General features: G+C 30.8%; 1 protein-coding gene across 8 annotated transcripts in view; it reads right to left on the bottom strand.

Moving 5' to 3' along the window:
• Nucleotides 1-20361, bottom strand: part of LOC127711426 (huntingtin-interacting protein 1-like) — a 47865-nt gene that overhangs the window by 13562 nt on the left and 13942 nt on the right. For 6 of the 8 annotated variants that reach the window (XM_052217470.1, XM_052217472.1, XM_052217474.1 and 3 more), the window contains exons 7-26: nucleotides 19707-19768; nucleotides 18333-18473; nucleotides 17403-17460; nucleotides 16918-16993; nucleotides 16528-16674; nucleotides 15572-15612; nucleotides 14697-14769; nucleotides 13884-13976; nucleotides 12820-12901; nucleotides 12196-12284; nucleotides 11828-11896; nucleotides 7569-7706; nucleotides 5983-6225; nucleotides 4895-5057; nucleotides 3727-3816; nucleotides 3221-3307; nucleotides 2804-2911; nucleotides 2228-2293; nucleotides 1407-1585; nucleotides 881-970 (exon numbers count right to left, since the gene is read on the bottom strand). In XM_052217470.1, the coding sequence (XP_052073430.1) occupies nucleotides 881-970; nucleotides 1407-1585; nucleotides 2228-2293; nucleotides 2804-2911; nucleotides 3221-3307; nucleotides 3727-3816; nucleotides 4895-5057; nucleotides 5983-6225; nucleotides 7569-7706; nucleotides 11828-11896; nucleotides 12196-12284; nucleotides 12820-12901; nucleotides 13884-13976; nucleotides 14697-14769; nucleotides 15572-15612; nucleotides 16528-16674; nucleotides 16918-16993; nucleotides 17403-17460; nucleotides 18333-18473; nucleotides 19707-19768 (2095 nt within the window). Of the gene's footprint in view, nucleotides 1-880; nucleotides 971-1406; nucleotides 1586-2227; nucleotides 2294-2803; nucleotides 2912-3220; nucleotides 3308-3726; nucleotides 3817-4894; nucleotides 5058-5982; nucleotides 6226-7330; nucleotides 7373-7568; nucleotides 7707-11827; nucleotides 11897-12195; nucleotides 12285-12819; nucleotides 12902-13883; nucleotides 13977-14696; nucleotides 14770-15571; nucleotides 15613-16527; nucleotides 16675-16917; nucleotides 16994-17402; nucleotides 17461-18262; nucleotides 18270-18332; nucleotides 18474-19706; nucleotides 19769-20361 lie in introns of those variants that run through there. The other 2 variants (XM_052217476.1, XM_052217477.1) reach the window with 2 other exon arrangements.

Below are 20361 nucleotides of genomic sequence, written 5' to 3'. Positions count from 1 at the left end.
ATAGTGCTGTGTAACAGGAAATGTCAATATTTCATGTAAATATAAAATATGAAGCTCAAAGGCAAATGTTTCTGGTGTACTCTCTCACTCCAATATAGAAGTGAATAATAAGTACTGAGTATCAGGTTGTCTGCATATTGATATTGTAAAATATCAGCTGCGAGTCACAATATAAAGCTTATGGTCTAGTGAGCGCAGCGAATGATTTCAAAAAGGCTTCATATTGTGTCGAGCAGCTGATATGTTACAATATAAATATGCACACATCCAGATAATCGATTTATCAGGTTGTATTTGTGTATTTTGCATGATAGAAACAAGTGTTTTCTATGTTTCACCAGCAAACCGGAAGATGACTTGATAATTTCGGGTCAAACTTATCAATGTCGGTTCATTCATTATGACATCAGTGATATGTCCTGGTCAAAGTTATTAAGGCAGGGTCAATGTATTTGACGTCACAAAGCCGTGATACACAATTTTATTAAGAGCTGAGCAGAGTGATACAGACAGTGAGATGCCATATAATAAAAATAATTCTTTTTTTATAGAAGGTAACATAGATAGCTATAAAACTGGAATTCCGTGAGGCCCTCAAAATAGAATTCTGAATGTTCAAGGACTAGTCAAAGGAAAAATACAGAAATTAGGGGACTTATTACCACAGAATAACATAAGGTGGATAATCTCTATCACTTGGTAATTTCAATTGGTTTTGTTTGTTTGTATTTTATGAAGGGGAGAGACAGCTCAAGTTATACAAAAGAGCAAATATTTAGTGACTAGACAGGATTTTTTTAAAGGCTAATTAAGATTAAAATAAAACTTAATCTTTTAAAATCAAACTTCCTTAATCTATATTTAATATAAATATACTTACATGCATAAGACTAGTACAAGAGTCAAGTATACTCTCATTTACTTTTAATTCTACACCACTTGTTGCTTCTCTTGCCTTCTCTAACATTTCCTAAATAGACAATAAAACAGTTCAACTTCATAGTGCATTTTTAACAACTGGTGATGGTCGAGGAATCTCTCATAATGATCAATAATTAGTTTAATCAAACAATTTGTTCCTGTTCAATTCATGGCTGTCAATGTCTTCTAGGTTTTTACTTTGCAGAATTTTGCATTGATTCAGACTAATGTGTTTTGCTCATTGTTGAAGGCTGTATGGTAACCTGTAGTTGTTAACTTCTATGTCATTTGGTCTCTTGTGGAGAGTTGTCTCATTGGCAATCATACCACATCTTCTTATTTTTATATTAACAAAAGAAGATAGCGGGTAAAAATAAAATCTTCTATCATTTCTGTTAAATTTATTCATAAAGTTTTGTTTGGTTGCTGTCTCATTGAAGTTCACCCACATCTTTCGTCCACCTCAAAAACTCTTTCATACTTACAGCTATTCTCCTAGCAGCCATCTCAATAGCTGATGTTGTGGACTGCATCTCGGTATCCACCAAGTCCCCAATCTCCTTCTCTTTGATCTCCACAGACTTAGGAACCAGATCTTCTGCTAGTGTTATCATTTTCTTTACACACTGTACAGCAAGGTTGACATCAGATTCTATGTTAGCACCTGAAACATATTTACATTTTAAAATATTTAGCTGAAAAACCAGTTAAACATGAGAAATTACTTTGAAAAAATAGTTCTATGTCTGTTAACAATTCACTGTACATTTTTAGCTGCTAAACTCTACATCCCCAAAGTCTACACTGTTAGCTTTGTGCACAGTATCTTACTCAGACTCGTTTTAACAATAATTACTCCTCCTCTATAATTACTCAAGAAGTATGCCTGTGACAGGGAAAATAGTCCAGCCAACAAGATCACAAAACCTTATTTGCATTCTTTAATCAGATAAAAAATATTGTAAGTCCTCATAAAATATATTCCAGACAGACATTTAAAAATAAGAATTGAAACAGTCCTAAATATATGATTGTTTTTAAAATCGAGTAAAACAAAAATAATAATACACCAAATTTGTGTAACACATGACCCCCAATCTCTGTTTGGAAATAAAGAGATATAATGAGTTCAATTTTCACTAAATTTTCTCTCCTAAGTTCATGGACCATAATATCATTAGAAGAGATGAACAAGATAAACACTAAAATAATACAATTTGTAGACCTAAACGATATCAAGAACAATATGTGTAGGCTTGACAAAATTATTTTCTCCTGCTATTTTCAATACCCTGTATGTATTTACCTTTTCCTAATGTATCGAGCACCTTTAGTCCACTCTCTCCAGCTTCTCTACAGGCATTCCCTAACTCTGTAAAATATAAAGAAATTATACTTCAAAGAATTTATATATTAAGTCAAAATTATTTATTTGTTTAAATAAGAAATATTAAAGTGTCAGAATATGTCTTTTACAGTAAATAACTGGGGCAACACTTTTACATACAATTTATGATATTCATTTTGCTGTCTTTTTTTTTCACTATTCAAAGGAATAGAATTACCTGTGGAAAATTAACAAATTCAGGCTTTTAAAGGAACAACATACTTTTTTCATCAACAAATTTTTAGTAGATTTGATATACGAACGCCTACCAAATACCTACTTCATTATAACAGCAACAATCTAATTTTTTTTTTTAGGTTTTGTATTACCAAACTATTTCCACTTTGTTAACAGTATGAAATTTTTTTTGGCAAAACATCAGATCAACACTTAAAGTCATGATCCCTTTCTTTATATACTTCTATAAGAAAAATATCCTATGGACCCTAATTTTTTTCTGATGCAGGAAACACGAAAACATTTATTAAGTCTTACCTTCCCCTGCTTCAAGGTTAGCTGAGTGTGTTGTAGCAATACCATGAATCACACAGTCTCCATAGTGATGTGAAAATCCAGTGATTGTTTTCACAAGATTGGCTAATTCTGAAACGATAATGTTTTCATTTATGTAGTGACATTTTCATACAGTTGAATGATATGTGTTTAATAACATTCAAAGTAAAGTCTTTTAGAGAAATATCTTATTGATTTTGAAATTATTATTGCTTTTTGTAGTTTTGCAATCACTTGTTAACTGGGTATAATATGCAGATATTTACCTTGAATCAAGTTGACAATATCTTCTTAGTTAACAAGAAGCAGTAATGGTATTGATTACTGTAAAGTATCATTAAGGGTTCAAACTTTTGCTGAAAGTTTAGCTTAGAAAATTTATCTAGGATTTCTGTATACCTGTTCTGTCACTGTTGTATTTTCCCTGCATTCCTTTAATTGTTTCCAGACTGGATAGCACTGGTTCTGTTCTCATTAACAGGAATTCTAAACACAAAAAATTGCAAACTTTATAAAGTATTATCAAACACATAAATTAAAACCTGTTACACTTACTTTAAGGTGTTCCATAATTTAATATGCATATTAAAGAGAGGAACAGTGTCAGAAGTCACTTTTGAAAATTCTAAACACAAGATATACAAAAGATACAACCACTCACAATATATTTATTTTTAACAACCAGAACTTCATGAAAAACGGTTCTGCAATGTAGCAAATTAACAACTATCTTCCTACAAACTTTATACTAATTCTACATAAATACATGTCATTTTTCTGTTACTTCTATGAAAACCATGACTCTTCTTTATATACATGCACACTTTGTATTTGTCTTCTCTCTTCCAAGTGTTCATCTGCATTTGATGAATCTCTCATACATGTAATCTTTTCAATTCACTTACCTGCTGTACATTTAACAGCTATGTGTGTAGGATTTTCAAACTGATCTAAAGCATCTTGTATAATGACCTTTCCCTCTTTTATGGATGCATCTGCAAGAAAAATATTCAAATGATGGTACATCTAACAAATGTTCAATAAAATTCAACATGCTTAAATTGGGACTATTTTGACCTGAGAAATATAATATCTCACTTCCAACAGAAAAATCTTTATAACACATGGACATGACCAGTATTCAACATTGTCAAATTAAAGTTAATGAATAATGAATCTTACCCAGTAATTGTTTATGTATCATATCTATAAACCAATCTTACCCAGTAATTGTTTATGTATCATATCTATAAACCAATCTTACCCAGTAACTGTTCATGTATCATATCTATAAACCAATCTTACCCAGTAATTGTTCATGTATCATATCTATAAACCAATCTTACCCAGTAACTGTTCATGTATCATATCTATAAACCAATCTTACCCAGTAACTGTTTATGTATCATATCTATAAACCAATCTTACCCAGTAACTGTTTATGTATCATATCTATAAACCAATCTTACCAAGTAATTGTTTATGTATCATATCTATAAACCAATCTTACCCAGTAATTGTTCATGTATCATATCTATAAACCAATCTTACCCCGTAATTGTTCATGTATCATATCTATAAACCAATCTTACCAAGTAACTGTTTATGTATCATATCTATAAACCAATCTTACCCAGTAACTGTTTATGTATCATATCTATAAACCAATCTTACCCAGTAATTGTTACCCAGTAATTGTTTATGTATCATATCTATATCTTACCCAGTAACTGTTTATGTATCATATCTATATCTTACCCAGTAACTGTTTATGTATCATATCTATATCTTACCCAGTAACTGTTTATGTATCATATCTATATCTTACCCAGTAACTGTTTATGTATCATATCTATATCTTACCCAGTAATTGTTTATGTATCATATCTATATCTTACCCAGTAACTGTTGATGTATCATATCTACATCTTACCCAGTAACTGTTTATGTATCATATCTATATCTTACCCAGTAATTGTTTATGTATCATATCTATATCTTACCCAGTAATTGTTTATGTATCATATCTATATCTTACCCAGTAATTGTTTATGTATCATATCTATATCTTACCCAGTAACTGTTTATGTATCATATCTATATCTCCTGATAGTTTTTGTTCTGTATTCTGTTTTTCTGATTGACTTTGACTAAGTCTGGATTCTAAATCTGATATCTGTTGTCTAAGCTGTTGTTCTAAGGATTTCTTGTCTGACATTTCTTGTTCCAATTTAGTCTGGAAAATAAAACATATGACTATGACATTCATTTATAAAGACACAAATATTTGTGTGCAAGTGTCTGCTACGGCATATTCTAATGCAACATCGTTTGTAACTTTCATTTTGATTGGATAACGTCACCAATTTTCATGGCATCAATTCACAATTGATACTATGAAAACGTACGCGCAAGCCCAGACGACGTATGACAGATTTTAAATGTATGATTTGACGTTGTTTTCTGTCAGTTTCTGTAGAACGGAGATAACAATATTGTATTTTAAGCTCCAACAGCATCAATTGATGATTTGGTGGTCGCAAATACCTGTTTAATGCTCCACTAACACGTCACCAGTTAACTCAATTTGCGACCATCAAATCACCAATTGATGCTGTTGGAGCTTAAAATACAATACAGTTATATCCTAAATCTGAGATATAACCAGAAAAACAGTGAATCAAGCTCATAAACTGAAAGACCACCTATGTAATATACAGGAAATCTCCAAACTTTTTGGATAACATTTTTTTTAAGTGGTGCACAACAGCATCAAGTCACAAAAACTCTATGCAGTTTGATATATAAACTTGCAAAATAATCAGCTTGCTTTAATTGATTGATATTAATCTGGTAATGGTTTAATATGGTGTCAGCAAACATGTGCTGTTTTACAGAAAATACATGCAGGTCCTAAACCTAAATAAAGATTTATTCTATTCAAACTTGTGTAGTATACTAGTAAGGAACTATTTTGCAGAATGAAATGTCATAGGAAATGTTATTAATTCCAATTCCATTTTCATACTACCATGGATAACATACATATTTTAATTTAACAACCATAACCAACAAAATGTGATGAATCGAAAAAAAAAATACATAAACATATGATGATAAGACAGTCTTTTCTATTCAGTAAAGGTATTACATTCAAATACCTTTAATTCTTGTATTTGATGATCAAGTTCAGTGTCTGAAGACTCTTTTTCTATTTTCAATGCTGTAAATTGTTGTTGTAGAGTAGTTATTTCCCCTGTTAGAGAACTCTCCTGTGTCCTTTTTTCATCCTCCAATTCATTTAGTTGTGTTTGCAGATTAGAACATTCTTCTTCAGATGCTTGCAACTGGTTCATTAAACTAGACTTAGTGTCCTCCAACATTTTTAATTGATTCTCTAAATGCTGAAATTTTTAATTTTTTGTTAAATTTACTGATAAAGATAATAACCGAATGTAAAATAATGCATCTGTGATTTTAATACCTTATTTACATTCAATGATTGGGAAAATAAGTTTAAACTACAGTCTGCTATTTCATCCAGAAAGGGGGTTCCTAAAAAAACCACCAAAATCATTTTCAAATTATGCTTCTCTGGGTAAATACTACTTCAGGTGGTCTTTACCACAAATTAAAATGTCAGATTGAAATAACTTCATTTATAAGACAAACATTTGGTGTTTATAAATTTTGTAGTGATTACTAAAAAGTTTCCAATTTTCCCAAATAAAAACGACTGAAAAGTTTCCTACTTTCTTAGGTGAAACTGACCTTCAAAGTTTCAGCTCAGTTCCATTTTCATTACAAAATGTCTTTCCCGTGATCTGTCCAGTCTTTTTTTTTTTACTTTTTGTTATGTGCATGCCTTATGAATATTGAATGATCCCTTTTTTGTAATGACATTTAACATATTCATAACTTTTTCAGCCATTTTTAAGTTGTCTAATCCTAGATGCAAAACTGATGCAGTAAGTCAAGTAGTTGTGAATTTTCTGTTTAAGTTAAATATAAACAGGTGTTGTGATAAAAATTAGCGGAGGACTATAGGCAACATGGTACACTTCTTAATTGACTATTTCTGAAAGAAAGTTTAGAACATAACTGTTATATCATGGAAAGCAGTTTGGTATAACCTCTCGACAGAGTTTAGTTATTACATATCATGTACTATACACCTGTTTAAACACAGTAATTAGCCCTTTGGATTGATTGATTGTTGATTTAATGACCAGTGGCAAATTTTTCTAGCATATTCAATATAGCAATAATTAATACAAACGGTAGGGTCTGCAAAGTGGGTTGACCAGAGGAAAGGGCATCATATTTGGAGAGCCACTGTAAAACAAGTTTGTTGGATGGGGCAGAAAATTTGCCTTGTAACAGGAAACTACCTTCCCCTCAAGCAGTTGTTACAAGGGTTATTTACAAGAGTGTGACCCTCTCCCGACAGTGAGTTTGATAATGAAACATCAACTTGTATTACAATACAATCAAAAATTTAAAATATACCTCAATATGGATGTCCTCCATTTTCTTCACTAAGTCTGGATTCTGTAAATATGTGCATGTCACATCAGACATAGCTGTAGGGTACCAGTAACTACATGCTTCTGGTACGAAATAGCTGATAATGTCACATGCACATCAAAATCTAATTCATGTGTGTGGGGTTTTCAATATTAAACCATGCATTTTTAATGCACATTTACATTCTAAATCAAGACCATGCACAATATAACATTCCAACCTCTTTGTCTGTTTGCAAGTCTGTATTTTTAGCCATTGTCATGGCCAGCTGGGATGAGGTCTGGTCAGCACTTTGTTTCAAGCTTTCCTGAATCACCTTTCTCTCTTGTTCTATTCTGTCCATTTCTGATTTTGATTCCTAAATCAAAAACATGCAACATGCAAGTCACATTCACAATGCAAAAAATGTTAGTTTCAGGAACAATTACAAGAGACTGATCTATTCAGATTTAATTAATGTCTGACAAATCACCATTTTTTTTTTTCATTGCTAACAGAAACAACCTACTTACATTCATTTTCATAACAGTGGAAGCGAAACTAAATTGTAACAACTTTACAAACTCTCTTTATTTAGCAGTGTTTGAGGCCAGTACATCTTTTATTTTTCTCAATCTTTATTGTATCATGCACTCTCGACTTCTTTCATGCACTCTTTAATGGACATGCTTTTGGTTTTCATGGGCAAAGAAGTGATTGGTACAAGTCAAAAACTAACAAAATTGTACCTCTAGTTGACTTCTCTCAGTTTTGTATTAATAAAATATCTAAATCTCAATCATTAACTTCACATGCAAGCATTTGTTTTAGTACAGCTAAATTGTATTCATAAAAGAATCAACGTCTATAAACAATTAGTGACATAAAATTAAAATTTTTAATTCAGTAGTTACCTAAATATACAGAAATATCTTGGTATTTAAAATTACTAATAAAAGTTTGTTCTCTAAATATAATGAAAGTACTTTTAACAAATTAAACAAGAGGCTCTCAAGAGCCTGAATCGCTCACCTGTATTTCAGAGGAGAAGATGTTTAAATGTTAGCAAACTTGATGAACAAATTGTGTAAAATTGTCTTTAAAGGGCAATAACTCCTTAAGGAGTCAATTGACAATTTTGGTCATATTAACTTATTTGTAGATCTTACTTTGCTGAACATTATTGCTGCTTACAGTTTATATATATCTATAATAATATTCAAAAAAATAACAAACTAGAGGCTCTAAAGAGCCTGTGTCGCTCACCTTGGTCTATGTGCATATTAAACAAAGGACACAGATGGATTCATGACAAAATTGTGTTTTGGTGATGGTGATGTGTTTGTAGATCATACTTTACTGAATATTCTTGCTCCTTACTATTATCTCTATCTATAATGAACTTGGCCCGGTAGTTACAGTGGAAAATACTTTTAAAAATTTACAAAAATTTACAAAATTTATGAAAATTGTAAAAAATTGACTATAAAGGGCAATAACTCCTTAAGGGGTCAATTGACAATTTTGGTCATGTTGCCTTATTTGTAGATCTTACTTTGCTGAACATTATTGCTGTTTACAGTTTATCTCTATCTATAATAATATTCAAGATAATAACCAAAAACGGCAAAATTTCCTTAAAATTACCAATTCAGGGGCAGCAACCCAACAACGGGTTGCCTGATTGGTCTGAAAATAATGACCTAATGAACAATTTTATACCCATCAGATTTGCTCTAAATGCTTTGGTTTCAGAGATATGAGCCAAAAACTGCATTTTACCCTATGTACTATTTTTTAGCCATGTCGGCCATCTTGGTTCGCAGGCGGGGTCATTGGACACATTTTTTAAACTAGATACCCTAATGATGATTGTGGACAAGTTTGGTTAAATTTGTCTTAGTAGTTTCAGAGGAGAAGATTTTTGTAAAAGATTACAAAAATTTACGAAAAATGGTTAAAAATTGACTATAAAGGGCAATAACTCCTTAAGGGGTCAACTGACCATTTTGGTCAAGTTGACTTATTTGTAGATCTTACTTTGCTGAACATTATTGCTGTTTACAGTTTACCTCTATCTATAATAATATTCAAGATAATAACCAAAAACTGCAAAATTTCCTTAAAATTACCAATTCAGGGGCAGCAACCCAACAACGGGTTGTCCGATTCATCTGAAAATTTCAGGGCAGATAGATCTTGACCTGATAAACAATTTTACCCCATGTCAGATTTGCTCTAAATGCTTTGGTTTCAGAGATATAAGCCAAAATCTACATTTTACCCCTATGTTCTATTTTTAGCCATGGCGGCTATCTTGGTTGGTTGGCCGGGTCACCGGACACATTTTTTAAACTAGATACCCCAATAATGATTGTGGCCAAGTTTGGTCAAATTTGGCATAGTAGTTTCAGAGGAGAAGATTTTTGTAAAAGTTTACGGACGACGGACACAGGACGACGGACGCAAAGTGATGAGAAAAGCTCACTTGACCTTTCAGGTCAGGTGAGCTAAAAACTGCAAAATTTTGTTAAAACTACCAATTCGGTGGCAGCAACCCAACAATGGGTTGTTCGATTCATCTGATAATTTCAGGGCCGATAGATCTTGACCAATTAAACAATTTTACCCCATGTCACATTTGCTCTAAAAGATTTAGTTTTTGAGATATAAGCCAAAAACTGCATTTGACCCTTATGTTCTATTTTCAGCCATGGCAGCCATGTTTGTCGATGGATACAAACTTCGGATACAATTAATAAACAAGATACCCTAAGGAACATTTAGTTAAATTTGAAGGTATTTGGCCCAGTAGTTTCAGAGGAGAAGATTTTTTAAATAGTTTACGACGACAGATGATGACAACGACAGACGACGACGGACGCCAAGTGATGGCATAAGCTCACATGGGGCCCTTTGGGCCCCGGTGAGCTTAAATTGAAATGATAAGTAAATAGATGTAATATTTAATACATTCATAAACATTATGAAATAAATGTGGATAGTGTCCACATGTGGACACAGATGATGCCCCCGCTTGCATATCATATAGTTATAAAGGGACATAACTGAAGAACAGTAAAAGTGACGCTACCCAAATTTGAACTTGATCTGAGTTTTGTGTGTAAGTCTCATAACATTTGGTTGAGGCTAACTTAAGTAGAGAACAGAAACTAAAAATTCAGCACTTTTTCTATTTATAAAGGGGCATAACTCAATAATGGTTAAAGTGACACTACCCAAATTCAACTTGATCTGTGTTTTATCAGTGAAAGTCAAAATTAAACATTGCATTGTATAAAGCATTGATTGTAGTTGATTCAACTATAATCATGGACAAAGGACGATAACTCCAATTTTAAAAATAACTTGATATTTAGAAGAAAATAAAAATTTTGCAATTTTTTGCATTTATAAAGGGGCATAACTCTAGAACGGTTAAAGTGACGCCACCAAAATTCAAACATGATCTGTGTTTTGTGGTAATAAGCATTGTGTATAGGTTTCATAACATTTGGTTGAGGCAAATTTAAGTTAGAGAACAGAAACTAAAAATTTGGCAATTATTCCAATTATAAAGGGGCATAACTCTAGGACGGTTGAAGTGACACCACCAAAATTCAAACTTGATTTGTGTTTTGTGATAATTAGCATTGTATATAAGTTTCATAACATTTGGTTGAGGCAAACTTAAGTTAGAGAACGGAAACTAAAAATTTTGCAATTTTTCCATTTATAAAGGGGCATAACTCTAGAACGGTTAAAGTGACGTCACCATAATTCAAACTTGATCTGTGTTTTGTGGTAACAAGCATTGTGTATAAGTTTCATAACATTTTGTTGAGGCAAACTCAAGTTAGAGAACGGAAACCAATTTTGGGACGTACGGACGGACGTTCGTACGTACGTACGTACGTACGTACAGACGGACAAGGGTAAAACTTAATGCCCCCACCGCTACGGCGGGGGCATAAAAAGCTATTGACCTAAATTTTAGAGTAAAAAAATATGTTGCTAACAAAATTTGATCACTCGTTTATTTCATATATACTCAGCTTTTGTTTAAGGTGTTGTATTTTGTATTCTCAAGGTTAAGTTTTGTTTGTTTTAATGTTTTTAACTTTTTTCTGTGTTTTGTCATCATGATGATTTCAAATAATTTAAACGATATCAAAACTCTGTCATACATAAGGAAATGTTGGCATGGTTTGAAAAACTACCAAATGCCATTTTTCATTTAAATATGAATACATCATTGTAGATTTTTCTAAAACAAAGCAAGTGATTTTGTAAATACATGTTTTCCATATCTGGTACAAAATCTCCATTTGAAAAATGTTTAGAACAATGGCATGTGAAACTTATATAAGTGTCATTTCTACTGACATCCCCCTCCTCAAAAATATGTTCAACTGATTTCTGTTTGTAATGCTTTCGGTCATGTTTTTTTTTTTGTCTTTTCCAAATCTCTTGGTGATACATTTCATTATCTTCACTCACCTTCAGTAATTGTTCCTTTTCAGCAACAGTTCTTTTTTCTGCATCTAATTTTTTTGTTACTTCTGCATTCTGTAAATAAATAAAAACTCTGTATTAGTAAAAACATGCTGAAATTAAAATTTTCTAAAACCTAAAAAAAATCGCAACTTTTAATTGTACGTACTTAAGAATAACCATATTGTAACTTAAGCCTAGCAGATGAAAAACACAGGTCAACTACACAATTTTATATTGGTAAATCATTTATGGACCTCATCTTTTGAAATAGTGAAATTGTGTGAAGTTTTACCCTCTCCTATCTGATATAACGCTTGACACATTTAAATAATTAATTTATTCAGTTTGCCAGATAACAATATACAACTTACTGTTCGTAATAGTGAGACATGTTCCTCTCTTAATTTCTGATATATATCTTTCATCTTCTTGAACTTATCTTCAAATCCTTTTGCATGTTCTAAAAGCAACAAAATATATTAATTCGGAGACAAAATACATGTCTGGTGTTCAAAATTATAAGCCTGGTATATGTGTTGAGTTTTTTCACTTCTTACATAACTGGCAACTTTGTGTCCATTAAATTGTTTTTCATTTTAATTTTTTCTATAAAATTGAGAATTTTTAATGAAATTGTTATTTCTATACCTTTCATTGCACTTCTAAAAAGTCTAATTATTAAGCTTTTAAATAATACTCCCAGTATTCTTTCATAAAGTCAGAAAATTTGAAATGAAGAATAGAACTAGCCCTTTCAACAACTATAAACAAAACATTTTTACATTTTAATTCATAGTTCTTTTAACAGTGATGTCTCATTAGAATATACCTCACATCTTCTTTCATTTATACCACAATTAGGTAATAACTGTACTGTATTCTAATATTTGCTGGCATTGACCATATACTATGCCATGAAAGTTATCAACATTGTCCAAACAAAATCAATACTAAGACAATATTGCAATTTAGAACATGTGACAATGATTTCTTACTTTCAGCATCTGCTAATTTTGTAGCAGCACCAACATGTACCGTCTCTGTCTGTTTTAATCTCTTCTTCAATTCATCATTATCCTAGAAAACAAAACAATTGTCATTAAATTTTACTTCAAAAATAAACACAAAAATTGAAATTCCATTTTAAACCCTCAAATGTCTAAATAAAACTGTTACAGAAATAACAGAAAAATTGAAAAAACAATATCTTAATTATTGCTGTATATTCTGCTGTAGAGAATACTACATATACATCAGTATGTTTTTCATGTGTCTAATCTATTTTGTTTTGATCAAATAAAATATGTTTCCTTTTAAACTAAACAAGTTAAACTATGAGCAAAGCTCAGAGTCCCTTCCCCATTCCTCCTATTTGTGTAGAAACAATGGTCCATGATTTGGAATGGGAAACCCCCAAAAAATTGAGATTGAAATATGGAGATCTAAAATGCTACAAAGTACTGAATATTTTTGTAACAGTTTTAATGAAATTTAGTCAGTAGTGTAGATGTGTTGGTCCTCCTGAACATGCAAGAAATATTTGCCACTGGATGTTATGCAACCAACAATCATGAATGGGTTGGCATAGATATTTTTCCTCATTTGTTAACATAACAAAATCACCGAATCAAATTAGAAGATAAAATGGCCAATGCAATATGGTATTAGGTAATTAAAATCCTCAAAATCAAATCACTGATTAAGGGGTGCTGATACAAAGTATGGATGGATGTAAGAACAATTTTACAGCTCCCTTAGGCAAATTTGAACCTAGATTTGGCTATAACTTTTAGCCCCTTTTGGTTATATAGCTCTTCACATGTTTCAGTACTTTTACATTCTTGGCTTTCAAATATTTGGCTTTGAGCGTTCCCGATGAAGGTAAATCCAGAGAAGCGCATAAGAACTATAAAATTAATTAAGTGTTTTGGGTTTTTTTTTTATGCAGGTACCTCTTGTTTCTTAGCTTTATAAATACACATAGTCTTGCAATTGGAATTTAACTGAAAATTCACTCATAAGTAATTTTTTCACATAGATATGTATAAATAATACAAACTTTTAAAGACCTATCTGCAGACAATCGTAACTCAGATAATATTTTCTCTAATCTGGCTATCTCTTCTTTCTGTGCTGATAAAATCTTCTGGTCCTACAAAACAGATAAAAATTGCTTGTGAAACACCCTAAAATTAAACAAATTTATTTGTTTACTGGCTTATCAGTCTAAAACTCAATCTTTGTACTAATTCATGCGACATCTTGGCTTCCCAGTTTTGTTACTACTATCATGGTTTTATCATAGAATGATATGTATTTCATTACTCTCATAAATGTTAAACACCTTAAGGATGTTTGCTCCTCTTGTTTTTGATGTTTTTACCAGATATTCGGAATCCTCTGGTTTTATCCATGTAGTGCCATTAAAAATTTTGCCCGCTAACCCCTACTTTTCTTTTCAGAATTTTATTACATGTAGTTTAAAAATCCTTATTTGAAAATCTTATAAAATCCTTGTTATTTTTTCATTGTTTTTGAAAGAAAAAAGGTGACAATGTTAAATGTATGAAAAACCTAGAGAGGATCATTTCCCACCAAATTTTCAATGGCTTATTTCTCGAAAACAAGCACACAGACCCTTCATTTTTGTCTGCTTTTTCAGTTCCTTCATTTATATACTATCAATTTATAACAGTCTTTTAAAAAGCTTGTTATTTTGAAATAGAGTAGCGAACATCCTTAACTGTCAAAAAAACATTATTCCAGTGTAGATATGACAGATATTTGTCTACTTGTAAAAAGAAAACACTTTTAATTCTACCAAATTTTCTATAACTTATACTGTGCATAAATATTTATATTATTTACTAACCTCTAATTTTAATCTTTCTATCTCTGATCTGAGATAATGGATTTCTTTTGTTAATCTTTCTATTATATGATCTCTGTAATCAAATGTTTCATAAGTTTTTAAAATAAAAGGGATCACTTTTCATTTATAAAAATCAACAAGCAACAGACACACAACAATTTACACAAGTCAACTTTAGACAAACTTGACCACATCTCCTTTTTTGATAAACAAACATTATTACTCTGATTGGATATATTTATGGTTTTATCGGAACACAATGCAAAAATGAGTTTTAAGTGAATTAATAAATGTTAAAAACAAATTTTTTGTTTGAGTTTTTCTTTTTAAATATTAATGAGATCTTAAATCTTGGTGAAATTATTTTATCATATAGGGCAACATGAAATACACTGGTTTCTGTAATTCACAAAATCCACGAAAAATTAATGCCAAATGAATAATTTTTTTTAACAAGTTAATCAGCTCTATTGTGATCCATTGATGTTGTTTGCTTATCTTTCAGTGGAAACATTTCATAAATATTCAGTGGAACTATTTCTTGCATACTTAGTGGAAATATTGAAAGCATATTCAGAGAAATATTTCATGCATATTCAGAGGAAATATTTCTTGCATATTCAGAGGAAATATTTCATACATATTCATGATGAAATCAAAGTTTAAGCAAACAAGCCAACAGAATCAATTCTGTTGCAATCAATGCACTGTAAAATTATGATTATGAATTGAGTGTGGCCAATTTTATGACAGTTTTATTACTGTATAACTAAGATATTGATGTGCTTAAATGTCCAGACCAATACTTTTTGTCTAAGATATATTTTATACTGAATTCAAACTACTACTATATTAATATCAAAGATGTTATTTACCTTTCATCCACTTCGGGAAAACCATTTCCAAAGTTGTTCACCTGTAATTAAAAAATATATTTTTCATCCTCCAAGAAAATATGTACCATGAATCTTGAATCCTACTTTTATCGTCATATATAAAACAAATGAAATATGCTTTCTATTGAAATTTAATTAAATTAAGAATCTTGTGTCAATGCTTTGCTTACAAGGTTCTGATAACATTTGATTCTAATTTCTGTTCTGGAAATTATTACATCAGTCAATGCAAGTCCTACCTACAAGGTCTTTAGAACAGAAAATAGAACTGAGCGTTTTCTGATCTGTGTAAGTGAAGAGTGGATAAAGGATCTGTATCTTAATCAGAATACTTTCTATTGTTACTGGAAAGTCCATTGAATAGTGGTGAAAATTGGTCAGATTCTGAGGTTTCATAACTAACAATGAAACCAAAAAGATGACTCCACATTTGTTGAAAAGTACAAATGATGTGCAAATGCATGTAGTTAAATTGATGTGCAAGCCTAATTTTGAAATGATTTTGTACGACAGCAGATCAATGTTTTATGGATGTTGACCATATATCTAATTTATGTTGACTGAAATAATATAATATCCTCTCTTATTCAATAGTGTTTGCATGATCAGTGCTCAGTTTTTCACAATTGTATAGTCATCATAATAACTGTTATAATCTGCATCTTTATTACAAGTTTTGAGTAATTTAAGATGGAACAGTCCCTCAACGGGGAATCTATTCGTTTCTTGAGTACATGATCAATCTTGTCTAACTTTTATCAAAAAAGGGAAGATTAGAAAAAAATACATCTGATTATTATATTTGAATAAATAAATTTGACTCTACAAATACTTAATCAACATGCATTAGTTTCTACTGGCATTTTTTTTAATCAACAGCATACTTCAAGATTGCTTTAAGATTTTTTTTCATATAGAGAAAAAAAAAACATTACCTGTACAGGTGGTTGTGAGACTGACGTGTCAATCAAATCCTCAACTTCTATCTCTGGCTCCGCCTCTGGTTCTGGTTCATCTGGTACCACAGCCACAGGTTTAACATGTTTACTGAAATCTGATGCTATTAAAAAGTTGGGAGGTTCCTGAAAATACAAAACATTTCAATTTGTTACTTGTTCAATGAGTTGTGTATGGCTGACCAAAGATGGTTGGTTATCAGTAAATGACATTGTCCTCATAATGTTTTGATTACTATTTTTCATGTATTCATGATTTTTTATACCATGAAAGTATTGGTAATGAATTAATTTCAAAATTAATTGACTTCATGAAATAAATAATGAACAATTTTTGTAATTACACAAGATTTTTAAAATTGTACTTACATCAGGCAAACCTGGAACTTGGACTAGATTTTTAAAATATTGAAGGTTACTACTACTCAAATAAAACTGTTTTAATCTGAAATTAGAAAGATACATGGATAAGTATTTTATACCTAGAACAATGAACTCAGAACATGAAATCAAATACCAGTTTGGGATGACAAAATCTTTACTAAATTTTATGAAATTTTTGCCTATAGGTAATGAGAGTTATCTATTTCTATAAATACAGTTGTTACAAAAAAACATTATAAATTTAAGAATGCATATGATCAACTGAAGTCCATTCTTTAACATTAAAATTTAAATGCAAATCCAATTCTAAACAAGAATGTGTCCATATCACACATATAGTAGGTGAGGCATAAAAATGACTTTTTTATACTATAATACATCTACATTCATCAACAAACAATTATTTCTATTTTGTAATTATTCTACAATAACGGACCAAGGGTTAGGAATTAATTTAAGTAGTTAATTACCTTTTATACATGGATAGAAATCTGTCTCTATGGCCAGACAGTGTGTCGGGAGGAAGACCTGGAAAAATATAATAACACAATCAAATATAACCAAAAGATTCACACTACAAGGATTTTAAAACATGGCAGTAAAAGTGGTGTTAACTGAAGACAACTTGCACTGAAACTGCCATTTCTTTTTATCCTGTGAACTAGCACTTTAAAACTCTGGCCCTATGTGTCGGTGTAGTGAAAAGCAGGGTTCATATTCAAATCACATTAACATATACTTGTCTTGATATACATAATATGTTTGCCATTAGACTTTAAACTCAACCTCATCATCATCATTATCATTATCATCAACTTTTCTTTTTAAATGAAATCAACAGTCAATAGTTATAAGTAAACTTCCGATTCAAATAATCCAAGTAAAAGATATGAATTTTTATGATTTGTTCTACATAATATTTTTTTTCAGTCCGAATACTGTGTTTGATCAAATGAAAACAGAAAAACATCATGTACTGGCTATAATTTCACTACATGTCAGTGTTGCTCTTACCATATAGCAATTTACACAATCAAGTTTTTTATCTTAAAAGAAAAATATGCTATAATTTTTAAATACAACATCGAATCAATAGATGAAACTTCAATCTCATACCTTTTTATATTAAAAGAATTCTTGTTTGACCAATTAGGAAAAAAGTATGATGGCACATATTGCTTCCAAAAAATAACTATTCTGTAAACAGTAAATTTAAAAAACTTGATTATATTCAAACTTTAATACTAAAACTAGAATGTTATTGGAATGAAATTTAATTATGTAATTCACACACTCACATCACGTACATGCCATAATATACATTACTTACTAGAATGTAAACGAACAAGGATTTAACAATGTAATCATAGAGCTGACATGCCGTAATATATGATACTTACTAGAATGTAAACGGAACAAGGATTTAACAATGTAATCATAGAGCTGACATGAGTCTTGTATACACAATATCAATGGAGCAAGTCGACATTGTCCAGAATTTGTCATCGAGTTAGATCTTGACATGTCTAATGAACCAAACACTGAAAAATAAAATTATAAATATTATGTACATGTAGTTAGAAATTAAAGCATGTGTTTATGAATGCAAATTTTAGATGTAGATCAAATGTGATATGAATTCCTCAAAATTTTATATTTTTGTTATAAAAAAATTCATGTTGAATATGATAAATTTAAGAATGAATAAAAGAACAGAGTTCAAATGTCCCTCATGTTGCACATATTTTATCTGTTCTGTCCAAGAACAATAGCTAAAAATAATTTTTTTTTGTTCTTTAAAACTTTTTAAAATTATCTCACTAGAGAGGGAAACTCATTAAAAATATTCGATCGGCACTTATTTTTGAAATTGTCTGAGACATTGCTGTTATATACCTTTAATATGAATTTGATAAAAATCGGCCGAGAGCACTTACAATGCAATTTAATCAATGTTTTCAAAGGGCATAACTCTTTGAAGAATAATTGATCAGCACTGATTTTTGAACTCTCTAAAGACATTACTGATATAAACCTATGATGTAAGTTTCATAAAAATCTAACAAGTATCGTACACATGAGAGCGCTTACGATGCAATTGTCCATTAATTGATGTTTCCAAGGGCATAACTCTTTTAAAAATAATTCGTGAGCACTGATTTTCAAACTCATCCAAGACATTGCTAATATATAAACTTATGAGTTTCATAAAATCTGGCAAGAATTGTACAAATGAGAGCACTTACAATGCAATTTTCCGTATAATTAATGTTTCCAAGGGGCATAAATCTTTTAAAAATAATTTCACGTATGATAGCGAATATGTTCCAATTGTCGTAACTACAATCCTGTTACCCTTTCCTCGAATGTGACCTACCGAATTAGACTAATTACCGGGTTTTGTACTAATACGAGCAACACAACGGGTGCCACATTTGGAGCAGGATCTGCCTACCCTTCTGGAGCACCTTAGATCACCCCGAGTTTTTGTGGGGTTTGTGTTGCTCAGTATTTACTTTTCTATGTTGTGTTTTGTGTACTGTGTACTGTTTGTCTGTCTTTTTCTATTTTAGCCATGGCATTGTCAGTTTATTTTTTACTTATGAGTTTGAATGTCCCTTTGGTATCTTTCGCCTCTCTTGTTTGGAACTTAATCTCTACTGCATAATTTATTTGTTATAGTAAAGGATTCATTAGATGCCAGTGAAAAGAATATCCAATGAACAGTATGGGTATAAACTTTTAAATATTCCAACCTAGTCTATTCTACTAACCTGCTTGTTGAAGACTCAAAATCTCATCCATGTAATCCAGCATTTCTACACTGATCTCAAAACTGAAATAATAATTGTTATTATAATATATCTTTATCAAATTCTTTCATAAGCAATTTTCAGAGAATGCCATTTTCACCATTACACTTCAAATAAAGAAAAGGCTGTGGCCAAATCTGATAGTATATTAAATGTAATATACTTCCAAGACAATAGGGTTTCATGAAATGTCAAAAAGAAATATAATATTCAGTTAGAATATATTAAAAAAGTAATTACATGCTAATATTCTTTTTTTTAAATCTGTCTGAGTGGAGAATAAATCAAACAAAGAAGAATGTGTATACAAAGCTCACTACTTGGGGCCCCTTGAATTTAAAAATCACTAATTATATTTCTTTTAATGTAACAAACTTTATGAGGTTTTTAATCATAAAAAGTCATTGGTATCATGTATTCTGTGCTAAATCAAAAAAAGATATGCACATAAGTATAATAGATTTAGTGTAAAAAATGGATTTTTGAAAAACTTAATTCTTTGTCACAGATTTTTTACTCATTGATATGATGTGAACCAGAGACATTTCACTCATTGATATGATGTGAATCAGAGATATTTCACTCATTGACATGATTTGAATCAGAGACATTTCAC

This window comes from Mytilus californianus, unplaced genomic scaffold (assembly GCF_021869535.1).
Source record: "Mytilus californianus isolate M0D057914Y unplaced genomic scaffold, xbMytCali1.0.p SCAF_8, whole genome shotgun sequence".
Taxonomy (NCBI): domain Eukaryota; kingdom Metazoa; phylum Mollusca; class Bivalvia; order Mytilida; family Mytilidae; genus Mytilus; species Mytilus californianus.
Note: the sequence above shows the minus strand (reverse complement) of the source record. Positions and strands in the feature narration are given on the sequence as shown.